The sequence below is a fragment of the Protomyctophum bolini genome, assembly GCF_963924005.1.
Source record: "Protomyctophum bolini genome assembly, chromosome: 17".
NCBI classification, from domain to species: Eukaryota; Metazoa; Chordata; class Actinopteri; order Myctophiformes; family Myctophidae; genus Protomyctophum; species Protomyctophum bolini.
The window spans coordinates 40,869,026-40,892,570 of record NC_137878.1 but is presented as its reverse complement, the minus strand read 5'-3'; the positions used below and the strand labels follow the sequence as shown (position 1 = coordinate 40,892,570).

The 23,545-nt window shown below is 44.1% G+C and overlaps 1 protein-coding gene across 1 annotated transcript; it reads left to right on the top strand.

Annotated features, from left to right (window-relative positions):
- The first annotated feature begins 6,969 nt into the window (after positions 1–6,969).
- Positions 6,970–19,170, top strand: tomm7 (translocase of outer mitochondrial membrane 7 homolog (yeast)). Its single transcript, XM_080787714.1, has 3 exons — positions 6,970–7,139; positions 11,533–11,581; positions 18,477–19,170. The coding sequence occupies exons 1-3, from the start codon at positions 7,037–7,039 to the stop codon at positions 18,490–18,492; spliced, it is 168 nt and encodes a 55-aa protein (XP_080643840.1). The 5' UTR covers positions 6,970–7,036; the 3' UTR covers positions 18,493–19,170.
- The last annotated feature ends 4,375 nt before the right edge of the window (positions 19,171–23,545 follow it).

Here is a 23,545-nt window from a genome sequence, read left to right as displayed (position 1 = left end):
TAGGGAATAAGACCTGGTACTTATAAGACACGCAAAATACAGCCCTTTGGTCTCTTAACCACGCGAGGCCTATACATACATACATACATACATACATACATACATACATACATACATACATTCACCGTGTAAAGAAATAGTGAAGATCGTATAAACCGGCTATTTTTCGCGACTATTTGTGGAACGTGTTGAAAGCGTTTCCCCCAAACTATAAGGAAGGGACGCACGCCGGAGGTTAAGAATTCCATACATGTGGTGCACACATAGACATCAAAAAGGGGGCTTCGGGCCCCTGCCCTTTTACCCCTTTCCGTTAAAACAACTGAGTGACTGCCGGCCCCTCTCCAGAGAAATGAGAGAAATGCCTCTCCTCTCCATGCGATGCCCAGAAGGAAGGAAGGAAGGCAGCATTCAGGAGAATTGCATTTTTTCTTTTTTCCCCGAAGTCTCCTGAACTTTGGAACGCAGCATTTTGTGTGGAACAAACACCACGTCTCCAGTAGATATGTGCTGGGTTTGAACCAACACCACGTCTCCAGTAGATATGTGCTGGGTTTGAACCAACACCACGTCTCCAGTCGATATGTGCTGGGTTTGAACCAACACCACGTCTCCAGTAGATATGTGCTGGGTTTGAACCAACACCACGTCTCCAGTAGATATGTGCTGGGTTTGAACCAACACCACGTCTCCAGTAGATATGTGCTGGGTTTGAACCAACACCACGTCTCCAGTAGATATGTGCTGGGTTTGAACCAACACCACGTCTCCAGTAGATATGTGCTGGGTTTGAACCAACACCACGTCCCCAGTAGATATGTGCTGGGTTTGAACCAACACCACGTCTCCAGTAGATATGTGCTGGGTTTGAACCAACACCACGTCTCCAGTAGATATGTGCTGGGTTTGAACCAACACCACGTCTCCAGTAGATATGTGCTGGGTTTGAACCAACACCACGTCTCCAGTAGATATGTGCTGGGTTTGAACCAACACCACGTCTCCAGTAGATATGTGCTGGGTTTGAACCAACACCACGTCCCCAGTAGATATGTGCTGGGTTTGAACAAACACCACGTCTCCAGTAGATATGTGCTGGGTTTGAACCAACACCACGTCTCCAGTAGATATGTGCTGGGTTTGAACAAACACCACGTCTCCAGTAGATATGTGCTGGGTTTGAACCAACACCACGTCTCCAGTAGATATGTGCTGGGTTTGAACAAACACCACGTCTCCAGTAGATATGTGCTGGGTTTGAACCAACACCACGTCTCCAGTAGATATGTGCTGGGTTTGAACCAACACCACGTCTCAGTAGATATGTGCTGGGTTTGAACCAACACCACGGTCTCCAGTAGATATGTGCTGGGTTTGAACCAACACCACGTCCCCGTAGATATGTGCTGGGTTTGAACCAACACCACGTCTCCAGTAGATATGTGCTGGGTTTGAACCAACACCACGTCTCCAGTAGATATGTGCTGGGTTTGAACCAACACCACGTCTCCAGTAGATATGTGCTGGGTTTGAACCAACACCACGTCTCCAGTAGATATGTGCTGGGTTTGAACCAACACCACGTCTCCAGTAGATATGTGCTGGGTTTGAACAAACACCACGTCTCCAGTAGATATGTGCTGGGTTTGAACCAACACCACGTCTCCAGTAGATATGTGCTGGGTTTGAACCAACACCACGTCTCCAGTAGATATGTGCTGGGTTTGAACCAACACCACGTCTCAGTAGATATGTGCTGGGTTTGAACAAACACCACGTCTCCAGTAGATATGTGCTGGGTTTGAACCAACACCACGTCTCCAGTAGATATGTGCTGGGTTTGAACAAACACCACGTCTCCAGTAGATATGTGCTGGGTTTGAACCAACACCACGTCTCCAGTAGATATGTGCTGGGTTTGAACCAACACCACGTCTCCAGTAGATATGTGCTGGGTTTGAACCAACACCACGTCTCCAGTAGATATGTGCTGGGTTTGAACAAACACCACGTCTCCAGTAGATATGTGCTGGGTTTGAACCAACACCACGTCTCCAGTAGATATGTGCTGGGTTTGAACCAACACCACGTCTCTAGTAGATATGTGCTGGGTTTGAACAAACACCACGTCTCCAGTAGATATGTGCTGGGTTTGAACCAACACCACATCTCCAGTAGATATGTGCTGGGTTTGAACCAACACCACGTCTCCAGTAGATATGTGCTGGGTTTGAACCAACACCACGTCTCCAGTAGATATGTGCTGGGTTTGAACCAACACCACGTCTCCAGTAGATATGTGCTGGGTTTGAACCAACACCACGTCTCCAGTAGATATGTGCTGGGTTTGAACCAACACCACGTCTCCAGTAGATATGTGCTGGGTTTGAACCAACACCACGTCTCCAGTAGATATGTGCTGGGTTTGCGCCTCCGAAAATAGACCCTGCGACGCGTTGAGAGCTTGTAGATCAGCCGTTTTCGCAAAAGTGCCCTCTTAAGGGGATGCCAGCCCCCTGCCCCTCCAACCCACCTGTAGGCTGGCATGGGAGACCGAAGCTGTATAGCCAAAGACTGATGCTTCATGGCCTTTATCCTTTTTTTTTTAGATCTGTAATGAAGTGGAGAAGTGTTTTTAAATCGGGCCGTCTCTCGACTCTCGATTCAAAAGACCATGCTCCGTTCCAGAGATGTTCCGATAACCGTCCAAATGGACCCTTAATTAATTGGCACAGGCTTGTAACTCTGATGGTGTACAGAATGAAACCAAATGGACCCTTAATTACTGGTCCATTTGTACACCCTCAAGAAAGAACCCCTGATCTAGGACATGCATCAGAATGCTATTGTTTCGTTTTTTTAAGTTATTATGTTATACTGTGTATCATTTCGTTTTAAGTGCACCTACTCGTAAAATGATAACGTAAAGGTGGGTTGCACACCGGACGCGTTTTTTTTTTTTTTTTTTTTTTCCGGAAAACCCGATGGGAGAAACGCCGCTTAAAGATCCGAATCCGCGCTCGGTGTGTGTGGCGACCTTTTAAGAGCATTAAACGTCACGCAAAAACATCAACTGAAGCGTTCAAAGATATGACCCGGTCGGCCGGAAATGAATTAATATCATCACGCGACGAATGACGTGGTATCGGATCGGCACCGATCTATCGACTGACTGGCACACTTAAACTCGCCCATACCGACTTTGACCAGAGCCCTTCAGCCAGGCGGCAGATATCTTGGATATTGGCAGCTTTCTTTTTTCTCCGATGCCACCGATGGTATATCGGAACCGACAACTCCACTCCCTTTAGGTGTTAGTAAACTGTGGTGGTGATGATGATGTGTTTTTTTTGGTATTTTAAAACTTGTTCAATGCTCCACGTCCTTCCATTGTTTGGTTCCGTTGTCCCAAGCCCGTCTAGTGGGAGATCAGAACAACACCTGACTCCTTATACTGGGAGAGAAAACAAATGAATTCATAGCCCACTTTGACCTGAGATCAGATTCTAAATAAAAAAAAATGTCTTCTACATCCTGACAGTTTTCTGAAAAAGCTATGTTTCTATATGTCAGTCGTTCTTCGATTTTTCAAAAAAATAGCAGACCTACAAGCTCGTAGTGCGCGCGCTACGAGCTTGTAGATCTGCTGTTTTTTCAATAGCTAAAGCATAACATAATGCCAAACACCCAAAAGAGGTTCCCGCCCCTCAAAAATGGGATAAGACGCGTCTCGCGTCTGATCCGTTTTGGTGTCCTGTATAGTTCCACAACACAACGGTTCCTCTGCAGCGCAAACCCTGACAAAAATATACATATATACTGTTGAGGAAGAAGGGTGTGTACCGGACGGTATTCTGTAATTATTTCTATACATGTTCTACTTCTAAAGCTGTTTTTATCGGGTGTTCATAGTTTTGGTGGGACGATAATCATCTTTGTGTGTCTGTGGCGACGTGGGGTTTACAGATCTGCTCTCCTCCTCGTACATCATACTACTGTTGTTGTTGTTGTTGTTGTTGTACTAAAGTTTGGTTTATTTTTGGGCCTTTTTATTTTGTCATGGCGATGGATGGGTTTAACTCATCGCTTCGAGCATCTGGGAATAAAGTGTTTATATATTTCGCTCGTCTGCTGGTCGTGTGTGTGTGTGTGTGTGTGTGTGTGTGTGTGTGTGTGTGTGTGAGTGTGAGAGAGACACATTGGGCCTGATTCACAACGGCGTTTACGGTGATAACATGACGTGAAGCTAGCGGAAAGGCATTTACGTGGATTTCCCACATTAATTTGGAATTCATGGAAATGGCCGTGAACTTGACGCTCACGTAGGTTGGTCGGAAACTCCGTAAAATCCCACGGGACCTCTTTAGGTGGCGGACGAATTTACGGATATATTCAGAAGGCTTTAGTCTTCATGCTGGATCAATAAATAGTTCCCAAATCGCAGATAAAATATGTAGGCATGTGTCCCGACCCCCACATTGTTCAGCACATAAAAAAATGATATATAAAAGCCGAGTGCACTTGTATGCCTATGCATGCATTCTAGAGGCAAGTCCCATAAGGAAACTGCCCCTGCAAGCGACACCTTTTTATTTATTTATTAGGATATTTCTATAGCATGCGCGATTGCGCTGCTCACTTGACAGCCTTCTCTAGGCTACTCGCAGTGCGTTGTGAGCTTGTAGATCGGCTCCCGTGGACTCGCGCTGCATGTTAAAAAACAAACTCACAATTATAATAAGAACATAGGCCTACACTTATCTGCATTCTGCACTGTACGAATCCAACGTTGTTTAGTGTGTGTTAGTGTTGTTTAGTGAGTCAGTTCTCTGACTGTCGGTGTGTGTGTGTGTGTGTGTGTGTGTGTGTGTGGGGGGGGGGGGGGGGGGGGGGGGGGGGGGGGGGGGCGGACAGCAGCATGCGGCCGCTGAACCGAGTCCAATCTGGGTGAAATTTACATTGGAAAATTAACGGCGCGGTGAGCCCGGCAAGGACAGAACACGGCCTGGCCCGACTGTTATATGGTCTATCTATGGCATTCTATGGTTCACAGACTGACAGACATGCCGGTCTGACGGACAGACAGCAGTCACGACGAGGGCTATAAATCCACAGCGTGCAATTTGGCCAGTCAGTTTTAAGCCAGCTCACCTTAATTAATTATAATATGGGCAACGTTGTAGCTGTGTAGGCTGTATGCTGTAGGCTACTACATTGATCTCATCATGAGTTTGCCGTGTCCCGCGAATCATTTTAATATGACGACATCATGAAATTAATTTACATCTGATACATCGGATATCTATTTTACTTCTGCAGGCGAGTGTTGTTTCTTTTTTTATAACCCTCAGGTGCATTCATCAGTAGCCTATAAGGGCTTATCATTGCCGAGTTTATAGCATTTGGTCGTGTGGTGAACAGTACAAATTAATATCATGTATTGATATTGATCACATGCATGGATGCCACACACAGAATAGTTTAACTCACTGGATAAACTCACTGGATTATAATTTCTTAAATTCTTCAGACAAGAGGATCCCAATTATTCACTTATGAATGTATATGCTTGTACTGTTCTTTATCGCGCAAGCCATGCCCCCCTCCCTCTCTCCCCTCTCTCTCTCTCTCTCTCTCTCTCTCTCTCTCTCAAAAGACGACTTTTGCATTGACATATATCCGATATTTTAAATATCGGATAGCCTATATTTTACCTCTGACTGCAAAGGTGTGAGTGCAGCACCCGCCTTGGTCCCGAACTTAATTAAATAAATTATAATGATATTGCTTCAGCAGCGGAGCACGCACCGTTGTGGACATTTTAATAGAGTGCGGGCTATATTCATGCATTGACCGCGGCTGTGAAGCCGCATAGTCTGCGGCTGCAAAGCCTTTTTTCTTTTTTTGACAGACCAAACTGCTGTCTGCTGAGTCATGCTTGAAGCCTTTTATGGTGCGATATGGGGCGTGGATCCATGCAAATGAGGTTGTCGGGTGCTTTTCCGATCACTTTGCACCCACTGCATTCAGTATGACATACACCTGCGATACGCCAGCGCACCTGTGGTACACACCGCTCTCTGAATAACACGTCATCTCAACGTAGCTTGATCGGACGGATAAATACGATATCTGTTTCCACCACAGTGTAACGGTGGCGTATTTCTTTTTAATGAATCAGGCCCATTAAGTGCACCAGGATAATCTGTTTTTCTATCCATCCTATCACAAATAAACATTAAGCTTTTACATTATAAAAAGAAAGGTCACAATTACATTACCAAGTTGGCTAATTGTGGTTCTAGGGCAGTGCATGGTTCCCACTCTTTTTCATGTCAAAGGACCACTTTGGGACCTTTTTCCGTCAAAAGGACCACTGTGGGATCCACTGAGATGGTCCTCATTCCTCAACATGGCATTCCCTAGAACTGCAATTCTAATTATAACCAGGAGAGGGCACCAAATCAGTTAAAATGTAATTGTCTTGTTTCACGTCTCGTTTATCTTGTATCCTGTAGGAATAATTATGTATCCTGTCTCTCTCTAGTTTGGACAACTTTAATTGGTATCCTGACCTTTTTTAATGGTAAAAAGAGCTGGTGAGACAGGGAGACGCACGAGAAAAGAATGGTATTTATAGCACTTATTTTAACAAAAATCACATTGTAGGCTACTGGGGAGACTTGGGATTCAAGTCACTCGACGTGTGTGTGTGTGTGTGTGTGTGTGTGTGTGTGTGTGGTGTAGTGTGAGAGAAACGGTAACATCCTGTAGCATTCAATAATAATGTATTGTGTTTGTGTGTGCAATTATAACGGCATACATTCCTACAGTAACTACATCACAACTGCTGTTGTTTATGTCCTGCATGGTTTGGCCCTGGCTCTATAGGTGGCGCTCTACAATTAAACGTGGAGTTTTACCATAATATATATCCCCTGACGTCACGTCGCTTCCTCTTCTCTCTCGCGTCCTTCATTAATGTGCTGCTGTGGTTGAGTTGTGTTATTGTTATTAATATTAATAATACGTCAGCATGGCTAAACTCAGCAAGGAGACCAAGCAGAGGCTGCAGACGGTGTTCCAGTGCGGGCAGTTCGTCATCCGATGGGGCTTCATCCCGACCGTGCTGTACCTGGGTCAGTAGTAGCACCTCTGTTCTGTTAGCCTGCTTAGCTTAGCATCATCCCTACAGTGGGTCGGCACCTCTGTTCTGTTAGCCTGGTTAGCTTAGCATCATCCCTACAGTATAGTAACTAGGCATACCATATTCTGAATGACCAAAAAGAGGACACATGTGCATGTGCGCATGCACGTGTGCATGCATGTCGTGGATGTGCATGTGTCGTGCGCGTTTGAATTAAATTCATTTGTCAAAAAAGTTTGGCTCCTAAATGTGATCAAATATGCTCTATATTAGTTATGTATTTATTTAAAGCAGTGGCTCTCAAAGGTGTGATCCAGGGACCCTCATGGTTCCTTGAGGGGGCTGATCTACATCCACACGTGGATTTATAAACATTTTGATATTTGTTTATAAACATTTGTGGTTTGTTTATAAACATTTTGATATTTGTTTATATAAAAATGATATTTGTTTATAAACATTTGTGATTTGTTTATAATGAATGAATGAACCTTCACCTCCCAATGTATGAATTAATGAACCTTCACCTCCCAACGTATGAATGAATGAACCTTCACCTCCCAACGTATGAATGAATGAACCTTCACCTCCCAATGTATGAATGAATGAACCTTCACCTCCCAACGTATGAATGAATGAACCTTCACCTCCCAATGTATGAATGAATGAACCTTCACCTCCCAATGTATGAATGAATGAACCTTCACCTCCCAATGTATGAATTAATGAACCTTCACCTCCCAACGTATGAATGAATGAACCTTCACCTCCCAACGTATGAATGAATGAACCTTCACCTCCCAACGTATGAATGAATGAACCTTCACCTCCCAATGTATGAATGAATGAACCTTCACCTCACAATGTATGAATGAATGAACCGTTGTAAAGCGCTTTGAGGAAACGCGCTATAAAAATGCACTTCATTATTCTTGCACGGTCATGCTCTGTGACATCATACGACACCTTGGTCACAGAGCGTGACGGTGCAACACTGTCCACATGCAACACGCAACGTGACTTCCCTGTAAGATGGATTCCCTGTAATGACGTGGCAGGCTGTAGAGAAACACAGCAAAAAGGAAGGAAGCGTGTGTGTGCGTCCTGCGTAGTACGCATTACTGGTATCGATGCGGTCGTATGGATACCAGTAGCTGACGTAACAGTTGTATATCGATACCAGTTGTCTAAACTTCCTTAAACGGCTGGTATCGGCGAGACCATGACCATGTCATTCTCATCACGTCACATGATGGTATTTCATAATAGTGATGTTGCCACTACTGTTTAGTGTGCTAGGGCGTTATGCAATGTTATTTACTGCAAGATATTCATCTATCCCTTACCGCCTGTAAGGTACTATGTTTACCCAGGGTAACTGGACTAAGGAAAGGAAAGGTACTATGTTTACCCAGGGTAACTGGACTAAGGAAAGGAAAGGTACTATGTTTACCCAGGGTAACTGGACTAAGGAAAGGAAAGGTACTATGTTTACCCTGCAGGGTAACTGGACTAAGGAAAGGAAAGGTAATATGTTTACCCAGGGTAACTGGACTAAGGAAAGGAAAGGTACTATGTTTACCCAGGGTAACTGGACTAAGGAAAGGAAAGGTACTATGTTTACCCAGGGTAACTGGACTAAGGAAAGGAAAGGTACTATGTTTACCCAGGGTAACTGGACTAAGGAGAGGAAAGGTACTATGTTTACCCAGGGTAACTGGACTAAGGAAAGGAAAGGTACCATGTTTACCCAGGGTAACTGGACTAAGGAAAGGAAAGGTACCATGTTTACCCAGGGTAACTGGACTAAGGAAAGGAAAGGTACCATGTTTACCCAGGGTAACTGGACTAAGGAAAGGAAAGGTACTATGTTTACCCTGCAGGGTAACTGGACTAAGGAAAAGAAAGGTACCATGTTTACCCAGGGTAACTGGACTAAGGAAAGGAAAGGTACCATGTTTACCCAGGGTAACTGGACTAAGGAAAGGAAAGGTACTATGTTTACCCAGGGTAACTGGACTAAGGAAAGGAAAGGTACTATGTTTACCCTGCAGGGTAACTGGACTAAGCTCAAGAACTTGTTTACAGCCAGGCCCTGCTCATAGAAAATTTCATGGTAGAGGTGCAATGCCTTGCTCAAGGGCACTTCAGTGGTGGTAATTTTAACGTGCCGGTCCGGGGATAAGAACTATAGCGACTTTTTCGATATCAAGACCGCTCCGCAAACCGTTCGGCCACCGCTGCCCCGTGCAAGTTGTATGAGGCAGTATGACGTTTTCTAGTAATTCTGAAATCAGCCCAACTTGTTCATTTCACTAGTGGGGGCGGGTCAGATATTTACATTTAGGAGAAAAGTACTGACTAATGCATGGATTGAGCAAGGCTTTTTCCTTCTCTTTTCTTAGCCTTTATTTAACCCATTTTGTGGCGGGAACCCCTTTTGGTGTTTTAATAAAGCATTATTATATTCTTTACTTTAGCTATTGAAAAATAGCAGATCTACAAGCTCATCGCTATGATCTTGTAGGTAGAGGCATATTACTTTTTTGGGGATCCTTGACATGAAATATTGAGCACCCACTGATACAGAAACTAGGCTTTTCAGAAAACTCAACTGACATTATTATTTTGTCAAATGTCTTCTAAATCCAGACAGTTTTCTGAAAACCCCCCATGTCTGTGTCTGTCACTGTCAGTGGTTCTCAGCCTTGTCCATGTAAAGGACCCCCAGAATTATCTGTAATTCCCATCTGAAAATATGTTGTTCCAGGGACCCCCCCAGGGACCCCCCAGGGACCCCCCCAGAAACAACATTTTGAGTTAAAAAAAAAAACGTTCGCTCTGAAAGAATATGTATTCAAAGAATTTGTGCCGCATTTTCAAGATTCTTCAAAAAAAAAATAGCAGCTTGTATAGATCTTGTAGCGTGTAGATCTGCTATCTACGAGCTTGTAGATCTGCTAGTTTTCAATATCTAAAGTATATATCATTAATGCTTAAAACGCCAAAAAAGGGGTTCCCGCCCCAGAATTATGGGTTAACCACTTCTTAATTTGAGAATCCGGTTCACATTTACTAATATTAATAATCTATTCTGAGACTTTTGCCCTTCTTCTGGGAAACCTGCTTACATCACATCACCTCACATAGCCTCCTCCTCTGGGAGGACCACATTCCACACATCTGTATCATTCATGATGCAAAACACTGTTTACTTTAACCCATTCTGACCTGAGATCAGATTCTAAAAATGTTCTTCTACATCCTGACAGTTTACCATTCTGACCTGAGATCAGATTCTAAAAATGTTCTTCTACATCCTGACAGTTTACTGAAAAAGCTATGTTTCTATGTCAGTCGTTCTTCGACTTTTCAAAAATAGCAGAACCTACAAGCTCGTAGCGCGCCACTCGGTGGCGCGCTATGAGCTTGTAGATCTGCTGTTTTTCAATAGCTAAAGCATAACATGATGCTAACACCAAAAGGGGTTCCCGCCTAGAATGGGTTAAATAAATGATGATAAATGACAATCATCCCACACCAGGAAAACGGATCAGCCGAAGCAAGACATCCAGTTTAGCACGCGGCTATGACATCACGTTAGTTAGTGGGAATTTTTCCCAGCTGCGTGTGTGTGTGTGTGTGTGTGTGTGTGTGTGTGTGTGTGTGTGGACCACGCAAGACTGAAACTTGTACTTTAGATTCCGGGATTCTCTTTTGCCTTTCCGTCCGTGGGAGGATTAGGAAGAGTGTAGCGTTATTGATTGTTCCGTTTAAAAAACGGAGATATTTTTGGACGAGCTGGTTTTACCAGAGATGTGCTGCAGCATTGTCTTGTGTCTGATACAGTCATACAGTTGGTACGTTGAGCCTTTTTTTGGTGTTTTAAGAATTATGGTATACTTTTTAGCTATTGGAAATATAGCAGTTCTACAAGCTACGCGCTACGAGCTTGTAGGTCTGCTGTTTTTGGAGAAAAAAAACCCGTGAAAATGTGGCGCAAATTGAAATGTTTGAATATATATTATTTCAGAGCGAACGTTTTTAACTCAAATCTTTGCTTCTGGGTCCGGGAGGAGGGGTCCCTTTAACAACGTATTTTCAGATGGGGGGACGGGGGGGTCGGCGGCCAATTACATAATTATAATCTTGGGGGGTCCTTCATATGAAATGGCTTGAGAACCACTGACAGAGAAACAGGGTTTTTCAAGAAAACTGTCAGAATTATTTTCTTTTTTTGAATCAGCGTCCGCCGTCCGGTCTAAATGGGTCAAATAATGCTGGAAAGCCACTCTGGTGGGATAAAAAAAAAATGAAGAAACTTTTTGACCTTTTCCACCTTTTCCTTCATTGTTCCCATTTTGTTCTATTTTGTGGTTTTCCAGGTTTCAAACGAGGAGCGGATCCTGGCATGCCTGAACCCACCGTCCTGAGGTGTGTATGTAAATAAACCTTATCAAATCATCAGTGAGTTCTGTAATAAAAATAGAATTTAATAAATCATCTTCTAGGCAGGGGGGAAAAAATGACCCATGTACTGTTACTGTACACCATGGCCTCATGTATCCTAATATCTCCACTAGGCACGCGGAGATATTATGATATAATAAATAAATAACTATTTCAATTCAATCAATACAATTATTGTGCCAGTTTCCCTATTTTGGTAAATCATATATATATAGTTCGGAATTATTTATCTTTTCCAACATTATCAAAAATAGCCATGTTAAACTGTGACGAAGCACATTTCTATGTTTTTCTGCTTTATTTTCCATAACGTTATTGTTTATGAAGAGAAATGTGATGCTGATTTCTTAGATAGTATTACAGTGATGTAACTAGGGTGCGTTTTGCGTCCCAAAACGCACTTTATAGTTTTGGGACGCATTACACCATCAACCTGGGCGTCCATGGGATGCACTACTGTATTCTGACCGGTGCGGCCCACAGCAGTTCATTTTACCGTTTTTCCTCTGCACAATTTTCCAGTCATTACGGTAACCTTCCAAAACGTCTCGCTCAGACTTGTATTGTCTGTATTGTAGTTGTGTTGCCATGGTTTGATTATTTTGCCTCCTCCTCCGCTCCATGCACGCATGCACGCACTGACAGCTCTCACTCACTGACACTCGGCCCGGCCGCCCGTCTGGCGCGGTGATTCAGGATTATTATCACACAGAGCCCGCGTGTTAAGACCAACGTGACTCGTCTTCATGGATATAAACTCACAAAACAACACCACGCATCAGCATAGACTGCAGGACTCCTCCACCATTTACCACGCTATCGTCTGCTACGTTAGTTGACAGAGTAAATTGTCCGTATTAGCCGTGGCCAACGCTGGCCACGGCTAATATCGCTAGCCAAATGCTAGTAGCCAAGCACCAGAGCGTGCTCACTCTACACCACGCGTCGCTCGCTTAATAATCAGTCATTTCTGTATCAATGCGGACATAACGTGGTAAATGTTCATAAGCACACAATTGTACAAAATGCTTTTTACACTTGACTTATCTCCAGAGTCCTCAGTCCTGCAGCCCCACCATGCCATAGGCCAGGGGTGTCAAACTCATTTGGGGCGAGGGCCGCATTGGTCAAAAGGTCACTTGCTGGGGGCCACAACCAGTTGCGGACGCACGCTCGATGTCTCAAGCCCAACACACACCGGCTCCGTCCGACGCGGCGCATCAGCGCACGTCGGACGCCGCCGGTGTGCGATAGGTTCATTGAAAATGATGGAGGCGGCTGTTTTGACGCGCGGCGTTCGCAGACGGTGTGGGAGGCCCTTCAGTCAGTCACTGCTATAATATCTATCTATCTATCTATCTATCTATCTATCTATCTATCTATCTATGCTCAGACCCAGCCAGCCAGCCAGCAAGCCACACACATAGTGCTCAGACCCAGCCAGCCAGCAAGCCACACACATAGTGCTCAGACCCAGCCAGCCAGCCAGCCAGCCACACACAGTGCTCAGACCCAGCCAGCCAGCAAGCCACATACATAGTGCTCAGAGCCAGCCAGCCACACACATAGTGCTCAGACCCAGCCAGCCAGCAAGCCACACACATAGGCCCTCATTTATCAACCGTGCGTACGCCAAAATATGGGTGCACGCCGAAATTGCCGACATTTTTGACATTTACCATTTCCGCCAAAGCTTGAAATTGAACGTGACAACGTTGAAAATCCACGTCTGCTCCTCAACTGGCGTACGCATTTTGTTCTGTCTTCGAGCTGCGGAGCAGCATTGTCTGAACTGCTGACACGCTGTCACAGCCATCTAAACATATGTTTTCTCTCCTAAAATGTTAATATAAAACGGTATGTGTATGTAAAAAAAAAGGGAGAGATTTCCAACTTTACAAGTAATTAAAATCGCGCAATTAAAAACAATATAACATGTTTACAATCAATGTATTAGTTTGTGCTTAATCAAACAGTGATTTACTGGCCTTGTTATGCAAGCAACTTTTTGGAGCGCATGCGGTGATGCGGCTTATGATTGTGTTAGCTTATTTTATTAAAAAAAGGCATAAATGGACTGCACGCCTTTATTTCCAAGTGACAATGACAAGCATACAGCTGCCTATTTGTAGTAAGTAGGCCTACTAGCAGGCTATAGGCGTAAGGGACTTAATCATTCACCATTTAAATAAGTGCTTAGACAGGTTTTGACAGTTTTGACAGTTCAGATAAAAGCGAGATCATTTTCGGGGCTCGGGAGGACGGGACCGCGCGGCGTGCGTCGCCAACACATACCAGCACACATGCAAGCGGCAAGCCTTCATCCATATGTTTATGATTCGTTCATCAATGATCAAATCAGAAATCACTACATAAACGTTGATTATGACTGCCTTGACGACATGATAGCCTCTCTCATGCTGCATGTATGTCCATGCGGCATACATGCGGATTTGGGCTGTCTGTGCTGGAATATTTCCATGACGTTGGAAAGTAGCCTATAGTGCAATCTGCGGAGAGTCCCAACATGCATGTATCTACAGCAGGCCAACAGCACTTGTCTTTCTGGAGTTACGGTATATGCAATCTCCTCCTCGTTTAATAAACCTGACGTGTCACTGGAATGTCAAATGTGCCGTGCCAGCCCAGCGCAAGTGCATGGGAACCGCATCGGCGATAGGTATAGGCTAACCCAGCCAGTCAGCCCACCACCACCACCAGTAGGCTACCATATATTTTGGCTGCACATTAATATAATTGACAGTTGACAGTCCTGCAGCCACTGCAGCGACTGCGAGGCAATCTAAATAGACTGTCGAACGTGCATGCAGTTGGTCACGGACGGACCACAGTGATAGAGAGAGACAGACAGACAGGACAGGAGGAGCACCTGCAAAACAGCAGCGTGTCACCGTTCGTGTGTGTGCCTATTTGTTATTTAATTATGGTTCAGGTTCAGGTTTTCGTTCACTAATATATCTTGTTGTATATTAAATTAAAAATACTTTAATAATTTAATATACAACTAACAACACACAGTGAAAGTTGCTTGCAAATTGCGATATGTGCGTGCGTGCGTGCGTGGCGTGCGGGGGGTGAGGACCGTGAGGCGGGCAGCAATAAGGGAAGCGAGAGGAGAAACAGACAGGGTAGGCCTACAACTTTATTTAATTCATGCAGGTGTTTGTTTTTTATTTATTTAACAACACACCAGTTAGTTGGGCAGCTTGCAAGTTGCGTGTGCGTGCTGTGCGTCTGTGCGTGTGTATGAGAGAGGGGGGTGAGGCGCAGCAAGGCACGGGAGAAACCTATTTTTTCATGTTGCCATGGTTTCAGGAAACGTATTGCCGTTTTCAGGTCGCAAAAACGAGGGCGAGGCTTGATTTCATAGGGCGTGCCTGATAGATTTCAGCCGTCACATTTATTAACGTGAGAACGAAATTAAGGAAGGATCAGCTGTTTGCGATCACTTTATAAATGCCGTGGCGACGTGGGTGTACTACGAAACCTGCACTCGAATCTGTGGCAGATTTTACACTCGATTGATAAATGAGGGCCATAGTGCTCAGACCCAGCCAACCAGCCAGCCACACACAGTGCTCAGACCCAGCCAGCCACACACACCTCCGTAAGGGAGTGGTTGCACCACTCAAAAAATCTTCAAAAAACTGAAGAGGCTACTGGAGATTGGAGAACCTGATTTGGACATGATCTGATGCAGGACAATGTCACTATGACAGAAAGAGAAGATGGGTCTTCACACACACACACACACACACACACACACACGACTTTGTCCCTATAATGTGCACGGCACCGTTCTACTTCATCATATCACGCAAGAGACGCCACACACCAGTATGGAAGAGAGATAGTCACTTACTCACTTGTTGTAACTTGTAGGGATGCCACAAAGTGAACATCAGCCAAATTGAATAGTCGACAGCTCTGCCGATTAATAATCGATTAATTGAACCCACCCCCCATATTAATCAATATCAGATAAAACGTATAAGATTTTATATTATGCACATGCCATGGTCACATAACCATTATATGTTGAGTGCATGCTTTGATGGTTACAGTTATATAATCAGTTTTGATGAGTAAACCTTTGTGGAGATCTTCTCAGTTCTCATTGTATGCTAGTTACTGCCATTCAGGATGGAAAATGAAATCCATTTGGATTTGGGGAGAAGTAGTTTCATAAGGGGCTGGTATGAAGTACTTGATATAAAGAGAACATGTTCAGTTCACTAGTCTACACTCTACTCTACACCTGCCTTCATTTCATCTGATTGTCTGTCTGGCAGGCACTTAACAAGCAATCGTTAACTGTGTCTGTTAGAGAGAGGGGCAGAGAAGAGTGGCTTTGCTCAACTTGATTTATACTTATATTCTCCACTCTGATGAAGGTACATGTTCGATATATCATGCAGCCTTACTTATAAGCCTATATTTTGGCTTTTTTTTTTTTTGTTGCTTGAGGCAGGCGGGCCACATTAAATGACATGGCGGGCCACATTTGGCCCGCGGGCCTTGAGTTTGACACCCATGCCATAGGCTATGCCAGTCTAGCCTTAACATCTACATTTATATGTTATTCAATATATTACTTTAGCACAAAATATAAGCTTTTCTAAACCAAGCCCTCATTCAAAAGTTATGTAAGTGAGTAAAAATAAATGTGATGGTGTTATTTAAAAAAAAAAGTTAGAAGGTGCTGAACAATTTGCACAGTATAAACAATAGAAGAAATTTTAAAACAAGGAACATATCAAAGTTATCAGAACAAAAACAAACGAGGCAGAACAGAAACATAGGGCTATACAAATGAATGTAGGCTGTCTGTCATTGTATTTTCTGTGAACTAACTCAGTTTAATCCAGTGATCCTCAGCCATTTTAATTTCAAGACCCCCAAATTAAATGTATATGAATTAGCCTATAGGGTGACAGGGTCCTATAGGCCATTTCATTATGATTTTCATCTCTGCACTGGGACCCCATGTTACAGATATGTTTACAATATTTTACAACAGTAGCTACTTACATTTTGTTATTTAAAGCAGTGATTATTTATTTAAGAACCACTATTCTGAACCAATGTTCGCCTTTAAATAAAAAAAAAATGTAATCATCCTTAACCTTTAAGCTAAGGGGACTTAAAATCATTGTTTTAATCGATGGCCTTCATGCCCTGGCACTTGGCCTTGTGCCCTCAAAAAGCTGACCACACTAAAGGCCAAGTGGCTCCCCCCCACCCCGCGAACTCCCACACGGAGTTGCACCACTGATTTGTTTTTGGGACGCATAAGATTTGTTTGGGACTCATTTGAATTACCACCTGTGCATCCCGGGACCCATTACATTGAAAACCTATTTACATCACTGGTATTATTCACTTTATCCACCAAGTATGGTAATGAGCCTGTACAGGGGTGATTGACAGCTGTCAGGGACTGACTGACGGCACCACCCACACTAAGGTTTCATATGGAGGGAGTGGCACACAGGGAAACAGGGGGAAAACTGCAAAGAGAGGAGCTCCAGGCGCCAGAGATACAGTTTAATTCACCAGTAAGACGCGCAAACGCGGGAAGCGAACGCAGCTGAGACCCTGCAGATCATTTCTGTCTGTCTGTGTGTCTGTCCCGCTGTTACTGTATATGTGGACCTGGCCCCTTTTGTGCCCATATATGGAGCTGAGTGGACCTGGCCCCTTTTGTGCCCATATATGGAGCTGAGTGGACCTGGCCCCTTTTGTGCCCATATATGGAGCTGACTGATTGCTGATGCAACACACTCCATATTTGGATAGCGGGACAGACAGACACACAGACAGACAGACAGACATGATCTGCTAGGTCTCATAGTAAGTGCTCACTGCGTTCGCAATAAGTATATAGAAGTATTAACGTACTACTAGACACTACTTACTGCAGCCTAAAAGAAGGACCTGTCGAGGCCATCGGGAGGAGGAGTGACGAGCTGCTTTGCTGCCATGCAGAATCGGTCACAGTTTGGATTAACCGTTGCCTGGCGTGCGTGGTTATGTGGCGGAGGCGGAGCTAATGGTGAGCTCGTTCCAGACTTTCCTGCTGGGATTGTGTGACTATATATATATAAGGGGTACCGGTTGTGTTTTTTCGTTGGATTATTCGGAGCGGATATTTTATATTTCTTTGGACAGACTATAGGAACTCCCAAGGAACTATTGTAAACGGCCGTGGGCGCGCCCTTCATTAAAGGGACACTTCACCCTTTTTGCAAAAGAATACATGTTAATGACGTTTTTTAGCTTTAGATCACTTTCCTGGGGGTATTTATGTGTGTAATATGTGGTTTTAGATATTTTAGATTGTAGCAGTGAGCCTGTTGTCGCTGATGTCATGGACACTGGTCTCACTACCTTCCTGGACTACAATTCCCATAATGATTTGGTGCACTGCTCCTCCTTGTGGATAGGGGGGAGAGCTGTCTTACTGAGACAACATGTAATCCATTGGGAGGTGAAGCGGCGAACAGTCGACGCCAGCGTCCTCACTTCCCACATTCACACACCGACCGGTGGCGAGCTGAGCTCACACCGACCGACTCACTGGAGGCAACGTAGGGTTCAGTGTCTTCTTGCCCAAGGACACTTCCACATGTAGACAGGAGGAGGAGGAGGAGCCGGGATTCGAACCGCCGACCCAGGGATCATTGGACGACCTGCTCTACCTCCTGAGCCACAGACGACGCCCACATAGCTTTTTCCAGAAAACTGTCAGGATGTATAGAAGACATTTATAGAATCTGATCTCGGGTCAGAATGGGATAAACTGCTAAAACCTCCTTTGTTTGTTTGTTTGTTCCAGTTTGCTTTGGGGCTGAGGACCACCTGTCCCGGGCTGAGGACCACCCACGCCGCACCGCCCCTTCCCCATGGTCCCAATGATGACGCCCCTCATCCTACCGACCTCCTGACCCTCATCCTACTGACCTCCTGACCCCTGGCAGTCTCCTAGAGTATATATGAATAGAGGAAACCCTGAGGCCAAATGGACACAGTGGCCGAATGAAGGTATTGCAGCGCTGGCCCCCAAACACATGAACGCGCGCTGGTCCCGTTGACTATCATTGTGCAACGTTCACGACGGCAGCACGCTCGTGCGCGTTCGTTCAACGGCCACAGCGCGTCCATGTGTTTGAGGCCAGCCAGTCCATCCCAGAATGCACTCTGTTCCTACACGGAAGGAGGAGTGAAATGAAATCGCCCCCATGCGCTTTTGAGCAACTTAATGCAAGTTGGACGGAAGGAGAACTCTATTCATATATACTCTAAGGATGGACGCCCACCCCACCATGTCGCGTCCAGTGTTTGACGTCTCTCTGAGAACATTTTCTTTGCGTTCTTGAACGAGTACTGTGTGTATTCTGTGTCCACACACCGTTCCCATGGCTACTGCACCTGCTGTATATGGACTATATGGATGGGTGGGCCGATTGTCTGGACTGTATATGGATGGATGGGTGGGCCGATGGATGGGTGGGCCGATGTCTGGACTGTATATGGATGGATGGGTGGGCCGGTGGATGGGTGGGCCGATGGATGGGTGGGCCGGTGGATGGGTGGGCCGATGTCTGGACTGTATATGGATGGATGGGTGGGCCGGTGGATGGGTGGCCCGATTGTCTGGACTGTATATGGATGGATGGGTGGGCCGGTGGATGGGTGGCCCGATTGTCTGGACTGTATATGGATGGATGGGTGGGCCGGTGGATGGGTGGGCCGATGTCTGGACTGTATATGGATGGATGGGTGGGCCGGTGGATGGGTGGGCCGATGTCTGGACTGTATATGGATGGATGGGTGGGCCGGTGGATGGGTGGGCCGATGTCTGGACTGCTTGGATGACCAATGGAACAAATAACTATAGTCCAGACACCTATTATTTATGTGCAACACCTAAATTATAAAAGGTCAATAAATCTTTCCTTTTGATACATAAAGCGTGCTTGTGTTTTTTCTGTATAAAACCGCACGGATTCGGATTTGAACCCGGTTTCGAACCCGGTTTCAGGCCAAGTGCAGAAGTTTCTACCACCGTCGACCCCAATGGAGCCGGCCTGCTCGCTCAGGGGATAAATCGAACCTTGAGGTCAGGAGGTCGTGTCGGATCCTGTGTCTGGGTGAGGCATGACCTTTGACACCGTCTAAATGTATCGATAGACAATTAAGTTAATTAGTAATGCGTCAGTTGTATTCATTACCCCCCCCAGAAGCAAAGTTTAAACGTTCGCTCTGAAATAATATTAAAATATTTGTGCCACAAAAAATAGCAGACCTACAAGCTCATAGCGCGCCACTCGCTTGTAGATCTGCTATTTCTCAATAGCTACATTATAACAATGTTTAAAACACCAAAAGGGGTTCCCGCCCAGAATGGGTTATTATTATTATGGAAAAAGTGACACTTTTTTTTTTTAAGTTGATATCTTTAAAGATGACTCGGTTTGAAGAATCTGCAAATTCTAAAAAAAAAAAGGTTGTAGATTTTGTTGCAAAAGGAAATTGCGTCATAACTGGACTGGAAGTGATGTGGAGTGAAATCGCGGCGTTTTGTTTGTGCAACAATGGAAAATACCATGTTGGGTTTTTCTTGGTATTTCTCGTCGTCAGCTCAGCAGAGGATGTGCTGCTTGCATCACTGTCTGGCAGACAGGCAGGTGACTCATTACCGCCGAAGTAAACATAAGCCATGTGTGACCAAATTTGACTGAGGGACTGCCATTGGATTTTATGTCATGTGAAAGCAGGGAATCACAGCTTCAAATTGACATCTTGGTTGTTCAGTTTGACCCACCGGTTTAGGAGATATGGCTTATAGAGTAATCTCTGGTAGGAGAAACAGCAAGTTGAGAAAACAGGCTTGAAAAAGGTTCACTTCTGTGGACTCTAACATTACACCTATAGCTACATGTTTAAGCATTTATTTCATATTTACATCATGTCTTCTGTGGACTCTAACGTTACACCTAGCTACATGTTTAAGCATTTATTTCATATTTACATGTCTTCTGTGGTCTCTAACATTACACCTATAGCTACATGTTTAAGCATTTATTTCATATTTACATGTCTTCTGTGGACTCTAACATTACACCTACTGTAGCTACATGTTTAAGCATTTATTTCATATTTACATGTATTCTGTGGACTCTAACATTACACCTATAGCTACATGTTTAAGCATTCATTTCATATTTACATGTCTTCTGTGGACTCTAACATTACACCTAGCTACATGTTTAAGCATTTATTTCATATTTACATGTCTTCTGTGGACTCTAACATTACACCTACTGTAGCTACATGTTTAAGCATTTTTTTCATATTTACATGTATTCTGTGGACTCTAACATTACACCTACTGTAGCTAAATGTTTAAGCATTTATTTCATATTTGCATGTCGATGTCAGCTCCGATATACAAATAAGACGTAATGTTCAAGAACTTTCTTCTTTATTCATCTGTATACAAAATAAATATTCATGGCATTTAATTCAGAATTCATTTGCACAATAGAACAATGTCATCAATACAAATACATGATACATCATTACATTAGCCTGTTGTAGTATCTACGAACAGATCCCTGATCACAGTGTAAACTGTCAATCAAATGCACGGGTCAGTCAGTGTAGCATAGAATCCTAATATGATAGATGGATTTCTTTATGTTTGTGTCGTGCACCAAAGGCGCCCAGCCCACATGGGCTTACAGGACACACCATATCATTACATTCAATATTGCATTGTGTACAAGAAACAGATATGTTTTGTTGATATTCCCTTTTTTTTTTTACACATGCAAACAAAACATTCTGCCTTATTTCCCACGCCCTGCATAAAAAGTCTGCCAAAGCAAAAATACCTTTCCTAAAACAAAATTCCAGTTTTTCATAGTCCTCCAACCAGAAAAAGATGGTTGTCATTTTACAAAATAATACATGTCTTAATTCTTCATATAATAATATAATAATTATAAATAGCATACATTTAATACATAAATATAAATAAGTTGAATAAATTAAACTGTACAAATTCAAGCTAATTCAATCCACTTCACAGATGGCTAAATGGTGAGTTCACTGAGATGGTATGTAAAAATATTAATAATAATATTAAGATGGTATGTAAAAATATTAATAATAATATTAAGATGTTATGTAAAAATATTAATAAAAATAATAATAATAATATTAAGATGGTATGCAGCACTACTACATTCTTCTAGAAATGAAACCGGGTACAGTAACAAACAGTTTTTTTTCCAAACTATCTTCATAGAGGTCCTTTTTGATGAATTGAACAAGGTGGACCCTGTTGTAAACGAGTGCAATGCTTAACCGAAATGTATATGCTGTAATTCTGCAAACTGTTAATAGATATTTCAATCAATCAATGACACAGTCCTCACTAAAGATAAGGTGATACAGTCTGTCTCTCAGTGACCACGACCGGTTCGAGGTTCTATTGTTAGAAGAGGTTCTGTTGTTGGAGGTTCCGTTGTTGTTCCCGTTTACAGTAGCTGCGAGGCGCTGGCGGGACGCTGCTGCTGCTGGCGGGACGCCCTCACCTCCCTGCGGGACAGGGCGTGCTGGCGGGCCGCCCTCACCTCCCTGCGGGACAGGGCGCGCTGGCCGTCGACCAGGAACAGGTGCATGTGGCGCAGGACGGCGTGCGCCGTCAGCTTCCTGTGGAACTCGGTGGTCACGCCGCGGTCGCTCAGCTGGCCCAGGAGAGTCCGCTCCTCCTCCTCCTCCTGGTCGCCGCTCTGCTCGGCCGCCGCCGGCTCAGGACGCCTCATCTATAGCGGAGAGGAGCACACGACGACCAGGTGAGTTTAACCCATTCTGACCTGAGATCAGATTCATACGAGGTTTCCACTGGACACACACTGGTCTGATTAACCCATTCTGACCTGAGATCAGATTCATACCAGGTTTCCACTGGACACACACTGGTCTGATTAACCCATTCTGACCTGAGATCAGATTCTAAAAATGTCAGTCGTTCTTCGATTTCTTTTAAATAGCAGACCTACAAGCTCGTAGCGCGCCACTCGGTGGCGCGCTATGAGCTTGTAGATCTGCTATTTTTCAATAGCTAAAGCATAACATGATGCTAACACCAAAATGGGTTCCCGGTCAGAATGGGTTAACTCATCTATAGTTTAACTCATCTATAGCGCAGAGGAGGACACGACAACCAGGTGAGTTTAACCCGTTCTGACCTGAGATAAGATTCAAAAAATTTCTTCTACGTCAGTCGTTCTTCGATTTTTCAAAAATAGCAGACGAGTGCCGCGCTACGAGCATGTAGATCTGCTATTTTCCAATAGCTAAATTATAACGTAATGTTTAAAACACCAAAAGGGGGTTCCCGTACAGAATGGGTTAACTCGTTTTTTTAGACCTTATAGGACCTTTCTACAAAATGCCTTCTAAGATCCTGACAGTTTTCTGTGTCAGTCGTTCTCAAACATTTTCATGTCAAGGACCCCCGAAAATGTATGTAATTGGCTGCCGACCCCCATCCGATTCAAACGGTCCCTACGAACAGAAACACAGACCTTGTTTTAATTGATTCAAACGGTCCCTACGAACGGAAACACAGACCTTGTTTTAATTGATTCAAACGGTCCCTACGAACGGAAACACAGACCTTGTTTTAATTGATTCAAACGGTCCCTACGAACAGAAACACAGACCTTGTTTTAATTGATTCAAACGGTCCCTACGAACAGAAACACAGACCTTGTTTTAATTGATTCAAACGGTCCCTACGAACGGAAACACAGACCTTGTTTTAATTGATTCAAACGGTCCCTACGAACGGAAACACAGACCTTGTTTTAATTGATTCAAACGGTCCCTACG